Here is a 24,933-nt window from a genome sequence, read left to right as displayed (position 1 = left end):
GTTTTCTTTCCTTCTCCAAAAATCTAAAAAAAGGCTGCGAATTTGAATTTGGAGATTATGGTTCTAAAAGTTGTCTCAATTAAGTTTAGCCCTCTCGTGTTGGACAAAGGAAAACACTTGGGCCCCACTCCTTAATAAGTTCTGGATCCTTCCGTGGTTTTTCGGCCTTTTTTTTTTTTGGCCAAAGTTTTTCGGCCTTTTGGTTTACAATAATTTATCTGCATGTTTTTAGATAATTTAAATTTTAGAATATTGTTGCCCATCAAATTTATTGAAAAACATGTCAGCAAGGCTCTAACCCTCTTCCCATTCGAAATTTCCTGCTACATTCATATATATATATATATATATATATATATTCATGAACACCATAACCATAAACATAACCATTAATTTTAATCAGCAGGTTACACTAGCCTAACTAATAACGTTAAAGTTACATCAACAAAGTTAACTCCGTCAAACTCAGATTCAAATTCTTGCAAAACTATAATTAGCACCAATGTTTTGGACAGTATGAAGTATTATGAAGAAAAGTAACAAAAAAATGCTACTTCCGATCCTTAATATAAAAACTAGTTTGATTTTTATTTTGGTTCTAAATATAAGACCCCAATCTGATTTTTCTATCATATTTTTCTATTTTTTCTCATGTAATCCTTATAATAGTTGCCTGTGTTAAAAGTTTAATCAAATGGTAGTTTTAGCTAATACATGATTAGTAAGAGTATTTTAGGAAAGACATCATCTAATTATTACAATAACTAACTTAACAAATTTTTTTAATCTACTTAAATTAGTCAACTAGCTCTTATATTAAGAATTGGAAGTAGTATATAAAGACAAAAATCAAAACTCCTAAAAAATATAGACTGAAAAAATTAGTTTAATCCTTTAACTTTTTTTTAAAAATTCAATATACTACTTTTGATTCTTAATATAAGACCTCGTTTGATTTTTATTTTGGTTCTAAATATAAGACCCCAATTCACTTTGTATCTCATATTTATTCATTTTTTCCAAATAGTCATTCTAATAATGGTAGTTCTAACTAATAAACTTAATTAGTAAGGATATTTTAGGAAATACAACACCTATTTATTACAAATAACTAACTTAATTTGTTTTCTTAATCTAATCAAATTAGTCAAATAACTTTTATACTACCACCGTCCTAATTATAAGAGCTAGTTGACTAATTTGAAAAGATTAAGGAAAGAAGTTAAGTTAGTTATTTGTAATAAATAGGTGCTGTATTTTCTAAAATATCCTTACTAATCAAGTGTATTAGCTAGAATTACTATTGCTAGAAAGACTACCTTGAGAAAAAAATACATAAATATGAAAAATAAAGTGAATTAAGATCTTATATTTAGGATCAAAATAAAAATCAAATAAAGTTTTATACTACCTCCGGTCTTTAGTATAAGACCTTATTTGACTTTTATTCTGGTTTTAAATATGAGACTCTAATCCACTTTGTCTCTAATATTTATGTACTTTTTTCGATATAGTCCTTCTAATAGTGATAGTTCTAGCTAATATACTTAATTAACAAAGATATTTTAGAAAAAATAATACCTATTTATTATAAATAAATAAATTAATTTTTTTTTGATTTTTTTAAATTAATCAACTAATTCTTATAATTAAGATCAAAGGTAGTATTAAGCTAGTAATACGTTGGCCGAAGTTTTTTGAAAGAATTCTTCGGCCCGTTTGAATACATTATTTATGAATTAAAGTTGTCGTTGTCTAACGTCACTATCTTTGAATGGAAAGCGTTGTCGTTATTAGGCATGCAGATCCCTGGCACCATATTGTCATGCTCATTATCATCCTCCTTGTTTTGGCGTGGGGGCGTTTGTCTCCTGTTATTATTGTTATCATTCACTCTAAAAGTTATTTGGATGACCAAACATAAACAGATGTATAAATTATATATTATAATATATAAAATATCAAATTCATAACTAACCACTAAATCTTTTTTTATAACCCCTTGGACCACTCGATATCCACGCTTTTTCTAGATTCTATTACTTGATATCTAAGCAACCAACTAATTCGTATCGAGTTTTGTATGACCACTTTGAACAGTAGCTGTCCCAATGAGTTTTAACACGAATGCTGTTGGCGGCAGCAAAGGAAAAAACAACAAAATTTGGTTCGAGTCGCGTCGCAAGGACATTGTCCTTGAGAGATATTCCGCAACCTCTCAGTATCACAGGAAGCGGCACTCCCCAGGATTAAACGAATCCTTCTTGCGAAGCAAGGTGGCAGAACAACAAAAGAGTCTGTAATGCAGGGAGCAGAGGAGAGGAAGAAGACGAGCGCAGATTGCACTCACGCTTTCTGAACCATCCTTTATATAGATGCAAATGGCCACATCACTGGAAGACGCGTCCCTCTATTTCGTCGAATGGGTACGATGGAAACGACGCAAGGTTTCGTTGGAGACGGAACAACACGAACGTTGGTGCACACAATGTCCGGTCACACCCCATAAGACGCGTCCGGTCGGCCACAAAAAACTAGACGGTAACACTTCAATTTTGATAAGTCCAAAAATAAGACTTTTCTAGTAAGCATATAATTTATAAAATAAATTTAGCAAAAGTTTAAACTAATTTTCGTAAAATGAGGTGTTACCGCGTCTAATTCACCCTCAGGGGGAAATCGTCAGTTTTCAACTGCGTTTCCTTCCCGGTGGCTCGTTGTTATGTGCGTGAGGCCCACTTTCCTCTTGGCCCATTTACCTCCCTAAGGATGTTTGATCTCTTATATACATTTGGTCTTCCTCTCATCTTTCCAACGTGGGACTTTATTTGACACACACTCATGTAATTTTCACAACAATCCCCTACATGTGTCAAATAAAGAACCAGGATTACACACATGGGTATAACCATTGTATCTAGTGGTCCTTTCGACTATGAACTAGATCTAGACCAATAACACTTAGCACACAGAGATGCCAGTGAAGCCTGCTTCTATGAATTGTCATCTCTTTGGTGTGTACTAGAGGCATTAAGAGTTAGATTATACCCCCACATTTTCACTGTTAACGGCGGTTTTGCGCATTATAACAGCCGTGCGCATGCCTGGTGCATAACGAATGCTCTAAAGATTTTGCCATGATCTTATAGGAGCGGCCCCACTCCACATTCGTAGAGGTGATTTCATTTAAGTGTACCTGCACTGTATACACCATCCAGTGGAATTATGAAATCATTAAGAGCTTTGCTCAACCTCACCAACATGCAGTCTAGCACTTTCTCATACATCCTAGGAAGGGACTTGGTATTTTATTTAGTGCTAGCAGAACTAACAGACGACTTGTTTTTACCCATTAAACCTTCTTCATGGGATCACCAATCACAAAGGTTGGATTGCCATCTTTTGTTAATTTCGAACTGGCCTCAGTCCCATTCCCCTTGATGTCTCAATAATTTGTTTCCCCCCTAGGGGTTTTGTTAACGGATCTGCTAGGTTCATTTCTGACCTCACAAAATCGATTGAGATCACCTCGTCCTTTAGCAGCTGCCTTAAAATATTGTGTCTCAATCGAATGTGTCTACTTTTACCATTAAATGTTTTATTTTTGGCTGTGGCTATTGCTGCCTGGTTATCGCAGTGTAATGATATTGATGGTGTTGGCTTGTCTCCCAATGGAATATTTGCTAAGAAGTTTTTCAACCACTCAGCCTCTGTACCAGCCAATTCCATAGCAACTAACTCAAAATCCCTTGAAGATCGAGTTATGATGCTTTGTTTGGCTGACTTCCAAGTGATAGCTCCACCACCAAATGTAAAAACATAACCGCTAGTGGACTTTGTCTCGTCTGAATCTGATATCCAATTAGCATCACTGTATCCTTCTAATACAGCGGGAAATCCACTATATAGTATACCATAATTCATGGTACCCTTCAGATATCGTAATAATCTCTTCAGAGCTTCCCAATGTTCACTGCCTGGACAGTGAATATATCTGCTCAATCTGCACACAGCATATGCTATGTCTGGCTTGGAATAATTCATTAAATGCAATAGACTCCCAATAATCTGTGCATACTTAGATTGAGCAATCGGATCTCCTTTATGCTTCTTTAGATGCACACTAGCATCATAAGGGGTACTCAAAGGAGTTTCATCATAATGCTCAAACTTTCTCAGTATTTTCTCGACATAATGTTCCTGAGAAAGTAAGATACCATTCTCATTTCTTGTGATTTTAACACCTAAGATTATTTTTGCTTCACCCAGATCTTTCATATCAAAATTTGAATTAAGAAACATTTTTTTTTCAAGCACAACATTCATACTAGTTCCAAAAACAAGCATATCATCCACATATAAACAAATAACCACACAATCATCATTCACAACTTTGGTATAAACACATCTTTCTACTTCGACAATAGAGAAACCACCACTCATTAAAACTTGATCTAACTTCTCATGCCATTGTTTGAGTGCTTGTTTTAAGCCATATAGAGATTTTACTAACTTACATACTTTATTTTCTTGCCCAGGAACAGCACACCCTTCAAGTTGTACCATATAAATTTCTTCTTCTAAATCATCGTTTAAAAATGCTGTCTTAACATCCATTTGATGAATGAAAAGCTTATGAATTGATGCTAAAGCAATAAGGATTCTAACAGATGATATCCTTGTAACAGGAGAGAATGTATCGAAATAATTAACATTTTCTTTTTGAGTAAAACCCTTAGCTACAAGCCGTGCTTTGTATTTATCTATAGTTCTATCAGGAAGTTTAAATAAGCATATACTTTATAAAATAAATTTAGCAAAAGTTTAAACTGATTTTCGTAAAATGAGGTGTTACCACATCTAATTCACCCCCGGAGGGAAAATCGTCAGTTTTCAACTGCGTTTCCCTCCTGATAGCCCGTTGTTGTGTGCGCGAGGCCTACTTTCCTCTTGGCCCATTTACTTCCCCAAGGATGTTTGATCTCTTATATACACTTGGTCTTTCTCTCATCTTTCCAACACGGGACTTTATTTGACACACACTCATGTAATTTTCACAACAAATGCATCCCAAAGCTCAAACACAAGACCACTAGTTAAGTTGGATGAACCTCTTACCAGTTCAACCAAGTGCTTGTTGATACTAACCATTAAATTATTATTAAGTGGTAAATCCTAGATCTAGTACTCTGGTCTTATTTCCAATATGCATTTAACTCCCTAATTTTTTAAGTGGTTTAATTTTATCTATATCGTTTTTGTACTTTCAACATTCTAATCTTATTTATATATAGTTCATCCAATACCACTAGGGTGTTGGAAGCACCAAAAAAGAAGTTCATGATAAAATTACACCATTAAAAAGATTACACATGAGAAATAAGACGAAAGTATTAAGTGTATCTTTTATCCTTACACGTGTGTGTGATTGTCAACAGCCCTGAATTACTGTTACTACTTGAGTGATACTTTTTGTATCATTTGAAGAGTGTCTATTCTTAATTTTTCAAGTTTAGCCTCGCCACGATGATTATGTTATAAATTAATTATACAAGTTTGATTGCGCGTTACTTACAATTACTTGTTTGGTGCTCAATCCAATGGGCCGCCCACAGAAATTAATTTGTCTCATTTTATACTTTTCTATTTGTTTCCAAGTGGATGGTTTTCCCGCTTTTATTGTATGTTTAATTAACTTGATATTCAGTATATTAGTTGGGATAATAACTTTTTACATAAGTTTACAATTAAATGTCAATCAACATCAGTATATAAAATTTTAATATACCAAATTATATTATTCATATACACGTCATGAAAGGTGTCATTGAATTATTTAAACTCAATGCAATGGAAAAGCACATGTATTAATAAAATATTATACACATAGTACATAATGCGTTCAAGCAAATCATGCCTCTCAAAAAATAATGAATAATAGTGGTATTGTTTATTATTATTACATGTGCAGAACCATATGTGTGTGTGTGCGGGCACAGGAATTTATGGAAAACCAAAAAAAAAAAAAGGTGCGTGCAGTTAATTTTCAATATTTAAGCAAAACAGGCTATTTATTTTTTTATTAATATAGTTAGAACAAATAACAAATCAATACTAATATTAACCTAAAATATATAGCAAGTTATATTCGTAAGCAAAAAAAAGCAAGTTATATTATTTACAGATTATAAAATAATCTTTTTTCAAACAATGCAATTACTATGTTAATTTGATGTTAAGACTACTGGCAAATGTTAATCATATATAAGTGACTTTATTTTCCAATTCAAATATAATATTTCAAACCTCATTTATATAAAGCCACCAATTAAATATTTAATGAATGATTTTACTTATATTTTACTATAATTATTTATGAGCCATCAATTAATATCATCAACCGATAATATCAACATAAAATTTCTATAAAAAATTATACAATAATTCACAAATTCGTGGAGCTGATTTTTCATTTTCAGCCTTGTTAAGACGTGAGAGCCATCCATAGTTATATGAATGTACATTGAATTATTACATTTCTATTATGATTGAACAAGGACAAAATCAATAAATGGGATGAATTATTATATTTCGGTTATGATTGATCGAACTAGATTTTTTATTTTTTATTTTTTGCCATCGATAAATGATGAATTAATTTGTCGATATGTAAGAAGCCGAAAAAATTTGACAATTTTATTGGTTGGTAATCATAAAGAATTTTATGAAAAAAAAAAAAGGGTTTCTGAGTTCTTGCTCTAATTTTAGTAAGCCTCAAGATCCAAAGAGCTTGGGCATCGGTTTTATAAAAGCATGCAACCATCTAATGTATCTACTATCTAGTCATCAATACTAGTCCCCTTAAACGAGAACGTTTAAGGTTTCTACTGCATAATGCAAAATATTAATAATTTATTTTTATTCTATATATATAAGATAAAAATATTTATAGCAAGAATATATATTGCTACTGCTAGGAAATTGTAGTTAAGTCCCAAACTATTAATTTAATAATAGTTAGGCCTCTGATAAACTTTTTTGAAAAATGATTTGTATATGGAGTTATATTTAAAACTTAAATATCTGATGAAACTCTTCAATTTGTAACTGTCTGATAATTGCAATTCATTTTTTTTAGAAAAAGAATTATTGAAAACTTAATTATCCATCTTTATTAAATTAATATTTTGGAACTTAATTATCATTCTCCTTACTAATTAATATCACTATACTTCAAAAAAAATCTCATAATTCTTCCCTTATGACCTTGTCAAAAGAAGAATTCTAAATATATAACGCAAGTTTATATTTGTTCATATCTAGTATTAATAACGAATGTCACTATTTTAGGATTAATATTAGTTTTTTTAATTGTAAGATAATATTATTATGATTTTAAATTTTTGGAATAAATTCATACTCAGAAAAACTTCTGAGTGCCCAGCATTCTTGGGTAAAAACTTCTGAGATTTAATCCTTTTAATTTATATAGAAGCTTCATTTTGTGTTTTCATGAGATTTCTTTTGTTTTTTGTTTTTGCATAAAATGAATTTAAAATCCGCATTGGATATTCCAAATTTAAAACTGGTCAACTTGGGAGTATATATAGTTTCCTCAAATTTTGGTGATTTTATGATTCTCCGCACGCCAACGTTACGCGTCGCCTTCGCTTCGCTCTATTCTCATCCTTTACAGTTGGCCCAGCTTTTATATACGGTCTTAACTATAAAAACCAATTGATTAAATTGAAGAGATTAAGAAAATAAGTTAAGTTAGTTATTTATTCTAAATAGGTATTGTTTTTTCTAAAATATCCTTGCTAATCAAGTGTATTGATTATAACTATCATTGTTAGAAGGACTACTTTAAGAAAAAAATATATAAATATGAGAGATAAAGTGGATTGGAGTTTTATATTTAGGATCAAAATAAAAGTCAAATAGGATCTTATATTAAGGACCGGAGATAGTATATCAACTTCTCCATGACATACCAATTTTGACATTTATTTATAAATTATAATCGTCGACATTAACCCTAAATGTATATCCTGCTTAATTAATTAACATGTGGTGTCATAATATTGTTTCTCTTTGAAATTATAGCTAAACCTAATGATCTTCTTGCAATTTTTTTTTTTAAAGAGAAGTTCCAGTGGTGGCAATTCTTTTCAACATATATGCACTCAAGTCCCCCCCCCCTTTTCAGGTCAATATACTCTTATATTTAGTGCTTAGCTTGTTTTCATAGTAGGTGTCATAATACAATAAAGCTATCTGGACAAGAGAATTTTCTTTTGAAACTATCCTAAAATCTCAGCCTTTTTTCTTTTTTTTTTGTGGAAGTGATTCATAATTTTTTTGGGCCATTAATTCATAATTAACCATGAAAAGATATAACTTTGAATCTTATGTTTGTTTCTTACAAAATGTTGTCTTGTTTGGTGTTAGAGATTATGTTTGAATTTACACCAATATTTACTTTTTAATATTATCTATTTGCTTTTAGGAGACCAGACACGCCTTTTCTCTGGCCAAAAAACAAAATAAAATAAAAGTAGAAAAGAATAAGACACACCTTTTCAAAGATGTAAGATATATATAGGAAATAACGTTATAGTTTAATAACATGAAAATATTTTGTAAATAAGAGGTTGCGCGTTTGATGCCGGTTACAGCATCTAATTGTCTGATTAAAAAAAAAACAGAGTGAGATAAATTGAAACATGGCTTTTAATTAATTAATTAATTAATTAATTAATTAATTAAAAAATTATTATATTATATATATTGGCACATTCTTTCTTAGAAAACTTGCAAATAAAGACCCCATATGTGAAATTATGATTTGAGACCTCAATTTGGAAAATAGCAAATAAAAATTATGTCCCATATTGCTAATATGAAATCTTAGTGAAATGTCTAAAATGCCCCTTAGCCAAATTGTAATTTGGTCTACTAAAGTTGTCATTCGCTAAAATGAACTTATCATTTGCCATAGTCAATTTGTTATTTGGCATACATTCAGCCAAGTTGTGACTTGGTCTACTAAAATTTTCATTTACTAAAATGAATTTGTCATTTCCCATAGTCTAACTTGTCATTTGACTGAGGGGTATTTCAGATATTTCACCAAGATTTTATATTTATAATATAAGACCGGGTCTTTATTTGTTATTGTCCAAATTAAGAGTTGTAAATTTCACATATTGGGGGTTTTATTTGCCATTTTTCCTTCTTTCTTTTAAATTTGTCAGGTTTTAAAAGAAATGAATGTACGGGCAGATCAGTTGGCACTTTTGACTTTTTATTTTTTTTTGGCCATGGACATCTTTGACGTTACCATCTATAGTGATCCATTTTCATGTAACATATAGTAATTTCGGTACTTAATATATAAGCGTTATTTTTATATTTAATTTGATTATAAATATAAAATTTTAATCTATCTTATTTTAGTATTTATTTTTTTTAAAGTAATTCGTATAGTTGTAACATATATTAAGAAATTACTATCAATGAGTATAATTCAAATACTCATTAATAAAAGTGTTTTAAACAAAAAAAATCTATTTATCATAAATAATTAACTTCTATAATTATTCTTAAATTAATCAACTACATCTTATATTAAAAGATGGAAGTAGTATGATTTAGGGCTCATTTGATTGACCCCCAAGATATCTATAGTTTCACACAACAAATTGTAATGAAAATACAATGCAACGGTAATCACATATATAAGTGCGTACACACTTAAACGTGTTAACGCCAAATTCAGATTTAGAATTTCGTTTAAACATGACGGGGGCCTCATCTAGACAACTTGCAGTTGATGCGTCAGCTTAGGCATAACTTCAACTTGTGTGTTTTTGGCACATTTTTTCGGTGCCCTTTGCATAACTTGGTTTTTTTTTTTTTTTGGCGAACAACTTTAATAAATATTTGGTATTAAAAAAATGGAAATATCGGTTCACTTTGTTTGGGGGTGGGTGGTTGGCGCGGGGTTCAAAAATGAGACATCGGGTCTCAGTCTGACAAATCAAGCTCCCAGCTTCACTCTCAGCCTCACAAGTAGTTTTCAATTTCCCTCCAAAAAAAAAATCTTTCATAAAATGAAAAGAAACATTTAAAAAGAAAAATCTAAGCTGACGTGTCTATTCCCGGCCAATGCACTATCCGACAACCAAGTTCCTCTTCCTCCTCAGCAACGTGTAAATGACGTGTCAGAGAAATCCAATCTCCCACGTTTGGAAAATTTCATGACACGTGGCAACTTTTACGGCGTCTTCCTTCCTCCTTATTTTCCTACCTCGCTTTCTATAAATAAGGCGTCACACATTTCGCTTCTCTCACTCGTCGTCCGATTCTTCTGCTTCTTCTTCTAATTCAAATTCTCTTGCTTCCATAATTTCCCCTCTGGTAGATTTCTCTCTTCCTCGGTTTTCTTTTTCCCACGCGTTAACATTTTCTCGGTTCATTTTCAAGGGAGAGATAGAATCCATTTCTTTTCGATCTTGTTAATTAATTTTCTCGTGAAAGAAAATGAAGGAAAGCGCAGGAAACCCTTTGCATCTTAAGTCCGTTAACCACATCTCCCTCATCTGCAGATCAGTGGAAGAATCCATAAACTTCTACCAGAACGTTCTTGGCTTCTTCCCTATCAGGAGGCCCGGCTCTTTCGATTTCGATGGCGCCTGGTAATTTCTACGTACCCTTTCCCTCCTTCAAAAAAAGAAAGAATAAATAACTCAAGAAACGTAGCAGGATTGTTTTTAATAGTTTCCTTACGTTTTTCTGTTTGATGATGAACTTTGTGAAGGCTATTTGGGTACGGGATCGGAATTCATTTGCTGCAAGCAGAAGACCCGGAGAACCTTCCCAAAAAGACAGAAATTAATCCAAAGGATAATCACATCTCCTTCCAGGTGAGATCATATTATGCTCAAAAACGTGGTTTTGGGTTCTAAACATTACTTTTGTCCTTTTTTGGAACAAAACTCTTCTTATATACTACAAATGTGTATTGATCTCTCTAAATTATTCTTTGATACGAACTTCTTATAATTAATAGTGATATTTTGAAAAAAAAAATGAGATAAAACAGATGAAGTTTTATATTTAGAATCAAATTTAACTCCCCACTAATTTTATACTATTTCCAGTCCCAATCATAAGACCGTGTTTGTAAACCATAAACGGGGTTTTATAATTGAGACCAAAGGTAATATTAAGGACTAAAGGTAATATTTATCTCATATAATGTAAAATCACGTGAAATAAGTTAAATCAAACACCCATTGGCTCTCAGTTGTCAAACGGTTTTACTGATGGATGATGGTGATTTGTGTTTTGAAGTGTGAGAGCATGGGAGGAGTGGAGAAGAAGCTTAGGGAGATGGAGATGGCGTACGTGAGGTCCATGGTAGAGGAAGGTGGGGTTCAAGTGGATCAGCTGTTTTTCCACGACCCAGATGGGTTCATGATCGAGATATGTAACTGCGATAGTCTTCCCGTGGTCCCATTGGCCGGTGAGGTTGCCAGATCATGCTCTCATCTCAACCTCCAGATGATGCAGATTCAACAAGTGGTCCATCCTTAATTAAGGACACGCCCGTATCAAATTTGAATCCCTCTCAGATATACATCAACAAGACTATTCCACTTGATTTATTAGGGTTTATCTTTGTCCTTCTTCTTTTTCTCGTAATTAATACTTGTTTGGAAGGATATTCAAATCAATGAAATAATTCCATCATCGCCCCAGGAAGAGGAACCTAGTACCTTCTTGTTCTTTATCCTTTAATGTGGTTTTGTTTATTATAGTTGATTAGGTTGGTTTAAGTTGTAAATAATTGCATGGTTATCCCAAACTATTACGTAATTATGAAATGATCAATGATAAATTAGTAGTATTATTGTTTTGTACCATTTGGTTGATGTGGCTTCGTATTGTCCTTGATCAAAGTCCACCACTTGCAGCTTTCATTATATGGTGGTGGGGTCCTTCAGGGTACGTCGCCATCGTTGTACGAGTAAGTTCTCATCAACATTTCAAGGATCAAAACCCATAGATCAATAACCTGATTTTTGCTTACCATAATCTGTTCATATAAACCGCAGTACAAATTCTTTTCACATACTTATTTTATAAATTGTAAAATCATGATTGAAAAGTCAGTTCAGGACCTTAAAGCATGAGAAGCAATGAGTTGATGAACATCGATAGACCGAGATTGAACCAAAATCGTTATAATTAAAATAATATAACTTAATTAAAAAGACATTAATTAATAATTAAGTGAACCAACACTCGTGTATAAATAATACATAATTCAATAAAATAGAATTACTAAAGTAAAAGATATTGATGAATTGTTTCTTCCTTTAAAAAAGTCAAAATGGCATTGCTTCAAACTTGGTAAAAAAGAAAAAAAGTAAAATTCAAACTCACTACTTTAAATGTCCGACTTAGATTAGGTTTTAGTACTATATTGTTTCAGCCTTTTAATATTTATGCAATTTTTACGCTATATGCTTTTTAATCACTAATGCCGTCATAACTAAGGGTGTGTTTGGATGAAACCAAATCATGGTTTGAAAAAGTGATTCTGGAGAATAGATTCTGGGAAGAATAGATTCTGGGAAGAATAAATGTTATGAAAAAGTGATTTTGAGAAGTGAGAGTGTTTGGATAGTTGTTATCAGAAGCACTTTTTATATATACAAATTACTAAAAAAAAGACATAAGTTAATATGATAATTACAGAAAAAATAGATTTTATGATATATTTTAATTTGAAGGAATAAAATTGTTAATAGTATATTTTTTATTAACATAATTAATAATACATAAGATAATATAATTAATAAATAATTAATATGTATATATATTTTTAAAATATAAGATTAAATATGTTTATAAAAAAATATGTTTATAAAAAAAATAACAAGATTCATATCCTATAAACTCTCACACTCTCCCTTTTTTCTCCAAAAGCAAAAAATTTCTGCTTTTTCCAAAACCATAGTTTTGGAGCTAAAACCATAGTTTTGGTCCAAAACCACGGTTTGCCCAAAACCAGTGGGTGTTTGGGTGACTTATCACCCAAACCATGGTTTGGGGTGTCACCCAAACGGAGCCTAAATCTTAACTTGCATGTCTCCATTTGTTGCTCTCTCTCTCTCACACCAAGAACACAATATGTTGGGTGGCGTTGTAGATAATATATATGGAGGAGAATCCAGGATCAATTGCTTTGAATGAGGCAGATTCCAGTTATTAATTGTGACTGGCAAAAAAAAACAGCATAGTTGCTTTAATTTAATTAATTCAAATGCAATACTTTAATTTATTTTGTTTTTGAGTTTATATTTTTTTTTTCTAAACTATGTATCTTTATTATTCCACATCTTAAACGGATATTTCTAGGCAGTATAAATTATTAAAAAGATATTTTTTTTAAGGAAACAGCATATATTTGTTCACAAAGAATTAAGTTATTAATTGATTTTATTAATCTCCATAAATTAAGTATTTAATTTTTATATTTAGAATGGGAGGCAATATATGGGTGGTTTGGTGAGTAGGAAAGGACAATTATGATGACGGCCAAAGGGGGGCAGAGACAATGACCCTTTTTCTTTTGCCACACTAAAGTTTAGCCGCATATATACATGTATACAAACAACGTGTCCATTTTGTTTTTTTCAAGTCTGAATATGTCACTATATTAAGCGAATAGTAAGTATCATGTCATTTGCGTCTTAAGACAAGTCATTTACTTCTTTCTCCCTACCCCATTAGTGCTTAATTAATCTTGATAATTAGTATGAGAGAGGGGATGCCGCAGATAGCCTGAAAAGCTAATTATAATTATTAAGGTCGAACCCTGCTACTAATTATAATTATTTATGCGTGAGGTTTTGAATTTGCCTTCTTTGTAGGCATCATATTACCTTCGGTCTTTAATATAAAAGTTAAATATAACTAATTTGATGTTATTAAAAAAATTAGTTAAGTTAGTTATTTGTAATAAACGGATGTTATCTTTTCTACAATACCTATATTAATCATATGCGTTAGAATTATCAGTTGATGAAAACTTCTTAACATGTGTAATTACCATAGAGATTATTTGAAAGCAAAATACATAAATATTTGAAACAAAGTGTATTAAAGTTTTATATTTAATATCATATTAAATTTTTAACCAGCGCTTATATTGAGAACTAGAATTGTGAGATCGTTAAATGAAGGATAGCAAGAAAAAAAGGATTTATATAGAGGGATATGAGTTACGAGCAGAACGTGCCTATGAGTTATGCTATGGAGAAAAACAAATTAAACTGCTCCTTGTCCTTAAAATAATTTAGTTAGTTATTTGTAAAAAATATACGTTGGTATTCAAAATTATCTTTTTAATTAATCAATAGAATTGAAAAATATTCCAATAAAAACCCATTAATAAGTGCAACTAATTGGAATAATTTGAAGAACAAATTATAAATTTGAAAGAGGTTGGAATATTATATTTAGAATCCAAATAAACTCCTCAGTTATCTCATACATTTAGAGCTCATATCGTCTTCGTCTCTTACCAAATTCAAATCCAAGTATGCAACAAAAGCTAGAGGCCTCTAGCAAGCATCTGCTCATAATTCTCAATGGACTGAAGTCTCTGGATCATGAGTTGTTTCCTAAAATTGTTGATGAAAGCTTCAGCACTCGCATTTATGTCTTCCGTCGTCGTCCTCTCCAGCGTCTGCTTCTTCCCCTCTTCTTTTTCCCGCGACGATCCCGCCGCCGCTTCTTCCTCCTTCATTGATCTCTTCTCCTTCAAATCCACAGCCTTGTAGTTCTTGTTCTTCATCTCTTCTTCGCAGCCTTTTCTCATTATTGGTCTCCTCTTGAAACGTCAAGTAGCCTTATGTATATAAATGCTTGATGATGACTGAAACAAGATAATATGGTTGACAGATATATATATATATATATATATATATAAAACAAGACAAGAGGGAACAAGTGGAACATGGCCTTCATTAAGTAGCTTCATTAATTTGTGTTTTGTGTGTAAAGATGGTGACAATTAAGTGACAGCTATGACAAGCTGTAAAAGGATCCTATTGAGCTTCCAAAATTAGCGCCAAATATCACATATGATTATTTTAATAAAAAAGCTATTTATATATATAATAAAAAAGTCCCATATATTCAATTAAATATATATGCATGAATAAAATAATGGTCCATCACATCCTGCCGACTTTATTTGGGGTGTGAAAGTTACATAACAAATTAAAAGTCAACAAATAGAAGCATATGGGGTGCAATTATTTGAGCATTATGGAAGCCCATCTTGCGGCTTAAGAGTTGCATAATGTATATGTAAATAAATAAGGTACATTGCATGCACCAATATGAACATAAATGCGGATATATGCGTTATATATGCATGCCCATCCTTGGAATTATGCAACCTTTAACACGTACGGTTTCCCACCCCCTTCTACCATTATTTGGCATAAATTTGCCACTCAATTAGGAAATAAGGGCTTGTTTGATTTTATTATCTATTTTCATGTTTCTAAAGTAATTCTGTAAAGTAATTTTTCAGAATAAGTTTTGAAAATAAAAAATTTAAAAGTTTTGTTTGAACTATTATTTTGAAAAGCATATCTAAAATGAAGTGAAGGGTGAGAAAATAGTTTGTTTTCTGAGCATAATGGTCATTAATGAAAATAGTCGAAATACAATGGTCTTTGCTTATTCTCTTCCTTTTTCTTTTTTTTTTTGGTTCTTCAGAACAAATTTTAACTTTTTTTGGTTTTTTAGAATGCATAACTAAAAAGACATTTAAAAAAAAAAGTTTCAGTATTTTGTTTTGTAAAATTTATAAATCTTTAATTTTCCTGTAAACTACTATTGATTATGCGTATTAAAGAAAGTTTTCATTAGTGAGGGTAGTTTCTAATGTAGATTATTAAAATGAGTATATTTTAGGAAAACAAACACATATTTATTACACATAAAGTAACTAAATTATTATTTTTTAATATCTATACATTACTTACTTATCTGCATTTAGAATTGTAGGGAGTGTCATATTGCAATAATCATATATGACTAATTAAAGTGAATCCCATGTATTTGCGTATAAATTTTGAAATGGCTACTAAAGCTTGGCCTCATGCATTTACATGAAGTTCAAAGTGAATCATACTTTTTTGTCACTTATGAAAATGTAACTTTTCTACTATTTTCTTTAGATAGATTAATGAAGATGTAAACTTTTAATCAGTCTCTTCTTTCAAAAATAGAGTTTAAACTGAAGCATAAGGAGAAACATGCACAAATTTGTCAAGACACACACACACACACACACACACACACACAGAGAATGCAGATAGGATTTTCTTTTGGGTCTGTAGCCACATCGTTCTGACTGTTTGTGAGTGACTTGGATTTTTGAAGCCCAGGCATAGCTATAGGCTATATAGACCAACAACGAACTCATGTCATGAATTGTCCTTTCACCAACAAAAAAAAAACAAAAGAAAAGGGAAGAGGCCCCTTCACTGTTAAGCCCAAACAAAGAAAAGGTAAGACCTTCACCCTCCAAGCACCACACCATTGTCGTTGATTAAAAAAACAGCACAAGTTGCAGAGCTCACGTCCCAGAAAGCCCATGGAGGCGCTTCACCGTCTATCATTTCGTTTCCTCTCCGTACCCCTAGCTGAAAGGTGCCTCCTAACTGCTTCAACAACCCCGACATTGTCCCCTGCCCGAGTATCACTATTCAAAGCTGGAAATTCACTGTTCTATGGGAACCCCACTACCTCGAAGTCTTTCAACTCGGCATCTCCTAGGAGGGTGGCCAAAGCAGGATGGTTTGTGGGTCTTGGAGCTGATAAAAAATTAAGCTTGCCTGACATTGTCAAAGCCGGTGACCCAGTTCTCCATGAACCTGCCCAAGAAGTTAATCCTGATGAAATAAGCTCCGAGAGGATCCAGAAGATCATCGATGATATGATAAAGGTCATGAGAAAGGCTCCTGGGGTTGGCCTAGCGGCTCCGCAGATTGGAATTCCCTTGAGGGTCAGTTAAAATTTTGATGATTTAGATACACAAGGTTCCCCAAATTCTTCAATTTTCTTGACTTTGTTCTTCTCGGTGCAATCTGAATTCTCAGCTCATTTGCCCTGTGTGGGTCACTGTAACTGTTTCATGGGGAAGAAAGCAACCGTGACAACACGAGGAAGAAAACAACCATGACAATAAATTGTGCTTAAAATATGATTCTTTGGTCGTGTACTTACTCTTTGAGCACAGGTGCTCTGTCATGATGTTTCCATTAATAGTCGACGGTCTAGGTGGTTCTCCTTGGTTGCCTTTTCATCTTATGTCTCTTGATTAGCGACTTAAGCGAACTTCTTAATGGTTGTTTGTTGAATTTTGTAAATTGAAATCACCGTCTTTGGGTCTAAAATACCATATGAATATGGGACATACAGAAATACCTGGAGGCGCCAGGCGGGCGGACAAAAGGCTGCTTAACTTGCTTCTTAATGCGAAGTACAATATTCATTATGTAAACATGACTTCTAAGTAGTGGAGGAGTCCATTGGTGACTAATTTTATTGCTTAACAATATATTGAAGATCTAAAGTATCGTGATTTATAGTAATAGCATACTGTTCTGAGTACTACCGAGGAATGTGCTGAAATAATAATAAGTATGTATTGCCTTTTTGTTTATGCAGATAATTGTTTTGGAAGATACAACAGAGTATATTAGTTATGCTCCCAAGGAAGAGATAAAAGCTCAAGATAGGCGACCCTTTGATCTTTTGGTATGTCCATCCCACAGAAGAGAAAAGCTTGCAATAAATTCTGTAGTTTTTTTCCTGAAGGTATGTTATCTTGAAATACAAATTCATTAGTTCTGTTGAGGCAGGTTATCCTAAATCCAAAGCTGGAGAAGAGAAGCAACAGGACGGCCCTATTTTTTGAAGGTTGCTTGAGGTAATATTCTCATTATTTGGAAAGGACTTATTTTAGATTTTTTTTCCCCTGCCATCATAGTTGCTTTGCACACTACCAATTGATTCTTTTTTGCACATGGTACAATTCAGTAACTGTGACCAAGTCAGGCTAGAAATATAAGACCATGCACACCTTTTATAACTCTTCAATATGAGTTCTTGAGCATCCTGCATAAATGTACGATACTTGAACATTTAAATGAACTGTCAAGAATGTGGATGTGGTGTTCTTTCATAAGTAATGGCGGTCCTTCATTTAAGCATTTGGTTTATAGTTGATGTGGTTGAAAATAATAATTGTTCTTAATGGTTAAGAGGAAGGTTGTCAAACCCTAGAGCTGCTGAGATTTTTTTTTTTTTTTTTTGGTTTTATTCTCGGGTGGGGGATGGCTCTGATGGTTTAGGGGTATATCTAATGGATTTTATATATATGCCCATGACATATTGTAATTTCAATGCCTCTTGAAGTGGAAAAAAGAAAACTAGTTAAAAGAAAGAGTAGAGAGTAACAGACAGCAGTATGTCTGGTGAACCAAAGAAGAATCTTTTAGGCTTAAGGAGCAATTGATCAAATTGAGGGCTTCTTGTTGAGAGAGCAGTCTATTATTCTTCAGATGTGGGGTGGGATGTGGCAAAGAGAATATTGGTAGAAATTTTCCCCCAAAAAAAAACAAGAAGAAAGAAATAAAAAAGAAAAATCCAATTTCATAAAAATTTTACAATAGTAAGTTTGGTTTTTAAATTTGTTTGTGGCCCTAATTTGGTTGCAATTTGATGCATTTCCTGGTCTAAACCCTTGAAATTTTGAGTGTATTGTTAAGTAGCTAATTTAACACCGGTTCAAGGAAATATCAAATCCTGATTTATTCCTTAATCTCTAATTATCGAACAATCTCAGTATTTTTGTACAAATCCACCGTAGTATTATTAATTATATGTAAACAAGTTAAAGATGACTATTCGCATATGCTCTGACGATGTCAAGATGTTGGGATCTTAAGAACGTTCTAATCACTAAATACAATATCATCTATACTCAAGTTGGTGGTGTAAATGTATTTGTGTCCAACATCAAATGCTTTGTAGCGAAGTACTGAGCAAATGTTTAAGCATTTGATTTCTGATTTATCAATTTGAAGAGTAAACATGGCTGCATTAATTATAGGGGATTCGCAATTGCAACATGGTGGGATTAGATACTGTCTATTGGGTTATCTTCTCAAGTTCAATTCAGTCGCAATATGATAGAGGTAAAAAAGAATTGACCGCATTCTTGATGTGGGTCACAGTTTCTCAATATAATAATTCTAGCCTGTATAGTGCTTTGGGTTTGATGTGGCAATGAGGTGTGTAACAACATGTATTCATTGTTATCCATAGTTATTAACATCTTCCTCCTTATTGATATTCTGCAGTGTAGATGGATTTAGAGCAGCGGTGGAGCGATACCTTGATGTTGAGGTCACAGGTCTGGATCGTAATGGAAAACTCATCAAAATAAATGCTTCCGGCTGGCAGGCTCGAATATTACAGCATGAGTGTGATCATCTTGATGGAACCCTCTATGTTGATAAAATGGTTCCTAAGACTTTTAGAACGGTAGAAAACTTGGACTTGCCTCTGGCCCAGGGCTGCCCAAAACTAGGTCCTCGCTGATCCCGGGTTTTGATGCTGCCTTCCACTTTTTGCTAGAGCATCAAAACTGGTTTCTTATGAATGTTAGTGAGGATTCGTGAGTCCAAATTGAAGTATATCATCTATATGATTGAATGCTGTCTCAATTTGAGCATGGGGAAAGCCCTGTAAGTTTTGTTGTATTATGTTCTCGTAACTTCCATATGATTGAGTGCTGCTGTCTCAATTTGAGCATGGGGAGAGCCCCTTAAGTTTTGTTGTATTATGTTCTCATAACATTTTTTTAAATAATATCTACCTTTTCAGTTTAATTCCCTTCAGGTAAGGTTCAATGTTAAGGCTTATTTGGAATTACAATTCAGAGTCTTCAGAGGCACTTAAAATGGCTGAGCAATGTTAATTTATATGCTATTTTGGAGATTCCAAGTTCCAGTCCTATTGCTAACAAGAATAGGTTGTCCTCTCTGCGTGGCCGCTAGTAAAGCAACACGTGCAGATGATTTTACGATGATCTACGAACTCTAATCAGCAGATTCTCTATTGGACATATCTTCTTCGTACAGTACTTTCAATAAACTTGGATGCTTCAGCTGACGTGTAAATTTGGACTCTCATAGGCCAATCATCAATAGAATTGTAAGAATATCAGACACGGTTTGAATTTAAAAAAAAAAAAAATTTACCTTTACCATAATTACATATTTATTGTTGATTTGTAATGAGCTAAGTTTACTTGGTATGCCTGAGAATTCTTCGACCACTCAAGAGGAAGAATTAAACTGCACCTCCCCAATCACCTGGAATTTGTTACTGGTAAACTGGTTACAGAAAAGGCATCCATATACTATATAATCATATTTTCTTTACAGAGTGGGTTTGCTCAGGTATATGGAATAAGAGTCCAATTCTTCCAAGATTTTCTGCGCACTGAGAAAATTACCGGTCTCTGGAAAACAATGAGGAGGGTAAACCCGACCATTTGTATAACCATGAGCTTGCCAGCAGTATGATCTTATGTTTCCTCCAAAGCCTAGTGTGAGATAAATATCTTCCAGGTATAACCTTTCACAAGGAGAGTCATCACTGCAAGCAAATTTTATAGCTTCCTCTGTTGCTGAAGTTCCTCTGATACCAATGAAGGATATATTCTCCACCTTGACAGCTGAGGTCTGTATTTCGTTAAAATAATGGATGTTAACATATGATTTGATACAAAACTTCACGTTCCAAAGCAGTATCAAAGGAAAATTATGAACATTTATTTATCTGAATCTTGAAGAGAAATGAAGGGCAATCTTTCTTGGAGGCTGAAAATAAGTGTGTACTATGAGCTGGGATCGGCCAACAGAAAAATTAATTAGTAATGTGACAAAACACTGTGGCAGGCTAACGCCTGAAAATGTTACCAGGGAAAATTTTTATACCTGGTTCCGACAAGGATGGGGGGAATCGCAGTAAAACTGGTCTATTATAATTGGGTTTGACACATTCTCCATCACAATATTCTTGAAAGTGATCTTGGAAGCAAAACCATCACCACCCTAGCGAAGAAATCACACAAGTTGATTAGCATGTGCATCTCTGCATGACAGAAGAAATGGAAAGTGCTTCAATCTTGTAAAGAAGTCTTACCTGCCATGTTTTGATCCTCACTCCATTATCAGTTTGATAAAGATAAGATTCACTAACCATTACGTTTTCTACCTTCTCCCATGATCCATTTTTTCCTAAGCTCCCAATGCTGAAGATCAGGTTTTGGTATTACTTAACATGTTCTTGCTTCTTAATGTCTAAAAGCATAGTCAATTGAGGGGGGGGAAAAAAGACTTTCACCTGATGCCATGGCCTGGACCACAAGAAATGTTTCTGATCTTTATCTGTGACGAGTTTCTTACTATCGAGATACAATCGTCTCCTGACATTAACCATGATGATGATGATATATAATTTCCCCGATTTCATTACTGGTTACGGATAAACATGGTGTTATTTGGTTATTTATTGTTCATTTTGCATTTGTGTGATTATTTTCTTGCCGCTCTTTCATCTCTCGGACAGAAACATGGAAGAACAGTTAACTGCTTAAATTTGAAACAGATGGTTTAGAAGTTAGAAAAAGCTATGCATCAAATACTGAAAAAGTATGCAGAAGTTGACAAGCATGTCATATTCAACCAGTTATTTAAGCAGCAAAGACTTCTCAGGAAAATACCAGCTCACGAGGATGAAGAACAATTTTATGTGATATAAAGCTAATGTCGAACTTTTCTAAAGATTATAGCACACCTGTTCTAATTAAGCTGTCCTTGACCTCTATACCCTTTGTTCTACTAATGTGGATTCCATCAGTGTTAGGGCTGGAAGCCGGAGCCAAAACAGCAAGCTTTGATGCAACAACTCTCATACAGTTATTAAATGCCATGTGCATTTGTTGGCTATTTAGGATCGTAAGTTCTCCAACCTTCAGATTCTTGCATTTATAAAAAGTGATTGCCTGCAGTGTAAATATAGATTTATATTCATCTGATGAACAGATTATCAAATGGAAAGCGTTGGGGCAGCACTCACCGTTGGAGCAGGTCGACATGGCTGCCAAAGGAAATTTGGAGTCACTTAAAAGCTCTATACTCACAACATTCGAATTTTGTTTTGAAAAAAAGGGACATGAATCTTAAAATAGGAAGGTAGACGTACATTTGATGGCTTGGTCTTGCAAGATCTGTCCCACCATTTCTGTCCCATTCCATTGATTTTTCCTTTACCTTCTAGAGTGAGATATTTCAAGCCGTGAAGTAAAGCCATTTTCGCGGATTTAAACCATCCCAGACTTCAGGATCTTTTGGGCAGATATTGTACCTAAGATCTTTCCAATATTCAACAAGGTCATTGAAAGATAGAGTTCCTGGAATTGAACTTGAATGTCTAAATAGATGTAATTTTCTATGCATACTTTTAAAGTGATCTTAGATCTGCAAGGCCCTCCCATATCAATTGGATAAATCAGAAACTCCTTTTCAGGTGGGAACAGGATAGTTATTCGTCCAGACATGGCACAAGCAGTTTTCCAGACTTCTTCCACTGCCTGATAAAAGAAAAGGGGAACAAAAGATGTTAAGAAATGGTTTAATAATATGATGATGCCTGAACGCCGAGTTAGCAAATGCAAAATTTTACCTCATTTTATCAGATGAGTTTTCTTAGATTTCTCACTTATTGCCAACAGGTAAGAAAATTCAACAGCAGGAAAATCAGTTAGCTATCTCTTGAAAACCTCTTAGGTAGATTCGTCAACAAAATATAACTGTGGTTCACACCACGTGAAGAGAGACCTCAAAACAAGCAAAAATCACCTTTTGCCATGCTTATATATCCCTTCATAATTGATTATGCTTATTCTTTTTAGAACAAGTTTTCCCAAGAATCTCTCATACTTTCTTTGGGTAAAACTTGCAGTTAAGTATTTAAGCAAATTGATATGCAATCCCACATATTCATGTAGCAATAGTAGATTCTCAGAAAACCTTACTTTAGCAGTAGATTCTCCAAGAAACCTTACTTGGTTACAGGATTTACGGCTAAAGAATACATTCTGTTAACTCATGGGTACTAATGTTGTCGCCCCAAAGTATGAAACCTCAAAAGTTGAGGCCCTCGTAAGCAAAAAATGAAAAACCTTATTTAAAGAAAGGGCACTGTTTCAGAAGCGAATAGCAAAATATAGAAAGGTAAAGTTAACGAAACTAATATTACCTTGGTGTCATTATGGTGGCCATCCCCTTCTGCCCCATACTGAGCTACAGAGAGGACCCGTTTAAGACTGCAGCGGGCAGAGACCGACCCGGAACGTGGAAGCTGTATTACAGTATCTGATCCTTGTATGTGGTTTGGGTGCAGAGAAAGAAGAAGCAAATGGAAGGAGATAATTATAAATGGAGAAGAAAATGAAACAGATCCCAGGTTCTTCATTTTCTGTCAGATCATGTCGGCCGACGGTGAAGGGATCAGCGGGAGAGGGAGACAAAGTCTTGGATTAATCCTTACAAGCTCAACAGCCAACTTCAGGGTCTGGGAGCAGCTAACGGCATTCCAGTCCTATAAATAATTAACGACTCTTTTTTTTTAAAAAAAACTTTCCCAACACAAAAAAACCAAAAAAGTTCTCATCCGTGGTAGCCAGAAGATGTTGCCCGTGCGTGCACGCACGGGATGAATAAAAATATGTTAAAAAATCTGCATTTATAAAATAATGAAAAATATTTAAAATTTAAGAAAAACTGAAGATAAATCACTCGTTGAAAAATCAATTAGCAAATGGCCCGAGGATAATAAATTAGAAGAAGGAAGATAAGTTGTACACAAAGAAAATTAAGTTATATAGAAAGAAAATGATTTACACAAAATGTTACTTAAATTTGAAGAACTAATTTACACAAAATTAAGTTATAAGAGAAGTTCGGCTGTACAAAATGAAAATATCTCATAAAAGATTATTGCCTACCGGAAAAAAAAAAAAAAGGATCATGCACAAGAAAAGTTATGTTACAAAAAAACCATTTTGTCAATTAATTTCTCAACAAGGATTTATTTCCAATTTAATTTGACATGATAGAAAGCGCTTTTGTTTCTTAAAAGAAACAATTAAGGATATGATTAACACTTGTATAAAAAGCAAACTTGCTTAAAAAGACGTTACGTTACCCTTGTCCCTAGTGTTTTGAAAGGAATTAGTCTCTATTTCAATAGAGAACACTCCTTATCCCAATTATTAAAAAGAAAAGATTGGCCAATGAATCATAATCTAAAGATTCACAAATTTATAACTTGTTAGAGTTTTTACATATTATACATGAACAGAGATATTGATATTGACACTTAAATTTCCTTATATGTACTAATTAAAGAATATAATGAACTAAATTTTTCATCCCCATATAAGCTTCAAATGAAAATGAAATTTGTATAACAAGACATCAAATCAGAAACAAAAACAAGAAATGAAAGTGGGGAGGAAGGTAACAACACAGAAAAGAACTTTTGTTTTACTAATTGCGTGAAGTGATTGTTGTCGTCTTTCTTTCTTTAATTTCTCTCCATGTTGTTACATGATGCATGTTGGTTTATGAATCCTAAACTAGGGCTTCTTCTTCTTCTTCTTTTTTGATCTCACAGAATTAGTCAAAATCATATCTTTCTGATGAAGGAAGAAGCAAATAACATATGAAGTCACAAAACCAAAACAAGAAGAAAATT

At 33.2% G+C, this 24,933-nt stretch overlaps 3 protein-coding genes and 1 pseudogene across 3 annotated transcripts; 2 read left to right on the top strand and 2 right to left on the bottom strand.

Annotated features, from left to right (window-relative positions):
* Positions 1-10,368: 10,368 nt before the first annotated feature.
* On the top strand, positions 10,369-11,769 carry LOC114735624 (uncharacterized). Its single transcript, XM_028923323.1, has 3 exons — positions 10,369-10,700; positions 10,823-10,928; positions 11,359-11,769. Exons 1-3 carry the CDS (start codon positions 10,546-10,548, stop codon positions 11,599-11,601), a joined length of 504 nt encoding a protein of 167 aa, XP_028779156.1. The 5' UTR covers positions 10,369-10,545; the 3' UTR covers positions 11,602-11,769.
* Positions 11,770-14,469: 2,700 nt separating this feature from the next.
* Positions 14,470-14,896, bottom strand: LOC114735639 (uncharacterized). The gene has a single exon (XM_028923336.1). It carries the CDS (start codon positions 14,894-14,896, stop codon positions 14,630-14,632), a length of 267 nt encoding a protein of 88 aa, XP_028779169.1. The 3' UTR covers positions 14,470-14,629.
* Positions 14,897-16,676: 1,780 nt separating this feature from the next.
* LOC114735623 (peptide deformylase 1A, chloroplastic-like) lies at positions 16,677-19,994 on the top strand. The gene is made up of 4 exons (XM_028923322.1): positions 16,677-17,101; positions 17,767-17,856; positions 17,961-18,028; positions 19,464-19,994. The coding sequence occupies exons 1-4, from the start codon at positions 16,691-16,693 to the stop codon at positions 19,702-19,704; spliced, it is 810 nt and encodes a 269-aa protein (XP_028779155.1). The 5' UTR covers positions 16,677-16,690; the 3' UTR covers positions 19,705-19,994.
* Positions 19,995-20,333: 339 nt separating this feature from the next.
* On the bottom strand, positions 20,334-23,728 carry LOC114735628 (probable polygalacturonase At1g80170; annotated as a pseudogene).
* Positions 23,729-24,933: the final 1,205 nt, after the last annotated feature.

Source organism: Neltuma alba, unplaced genomic scaffold (genome assembly GCF_004799145.2).
Source record: "Neltuma alba isolate B1F8T4 unplaced genomic scaffold, ASM479914v2 tig00013242_pilon, whole genome shotgun sequence".
Taxonomy (NCBI): Eukaryota; Viridiplantae; Streptophyta; class Magnoliopsida; order Fabales; family Fabaceae; genus Neltuma; species Neltuma alba.
Note: the sequence above shows the minus strand (reverse complement) of the source record. Positions and strands in the feature narration are given on the sequence as shown.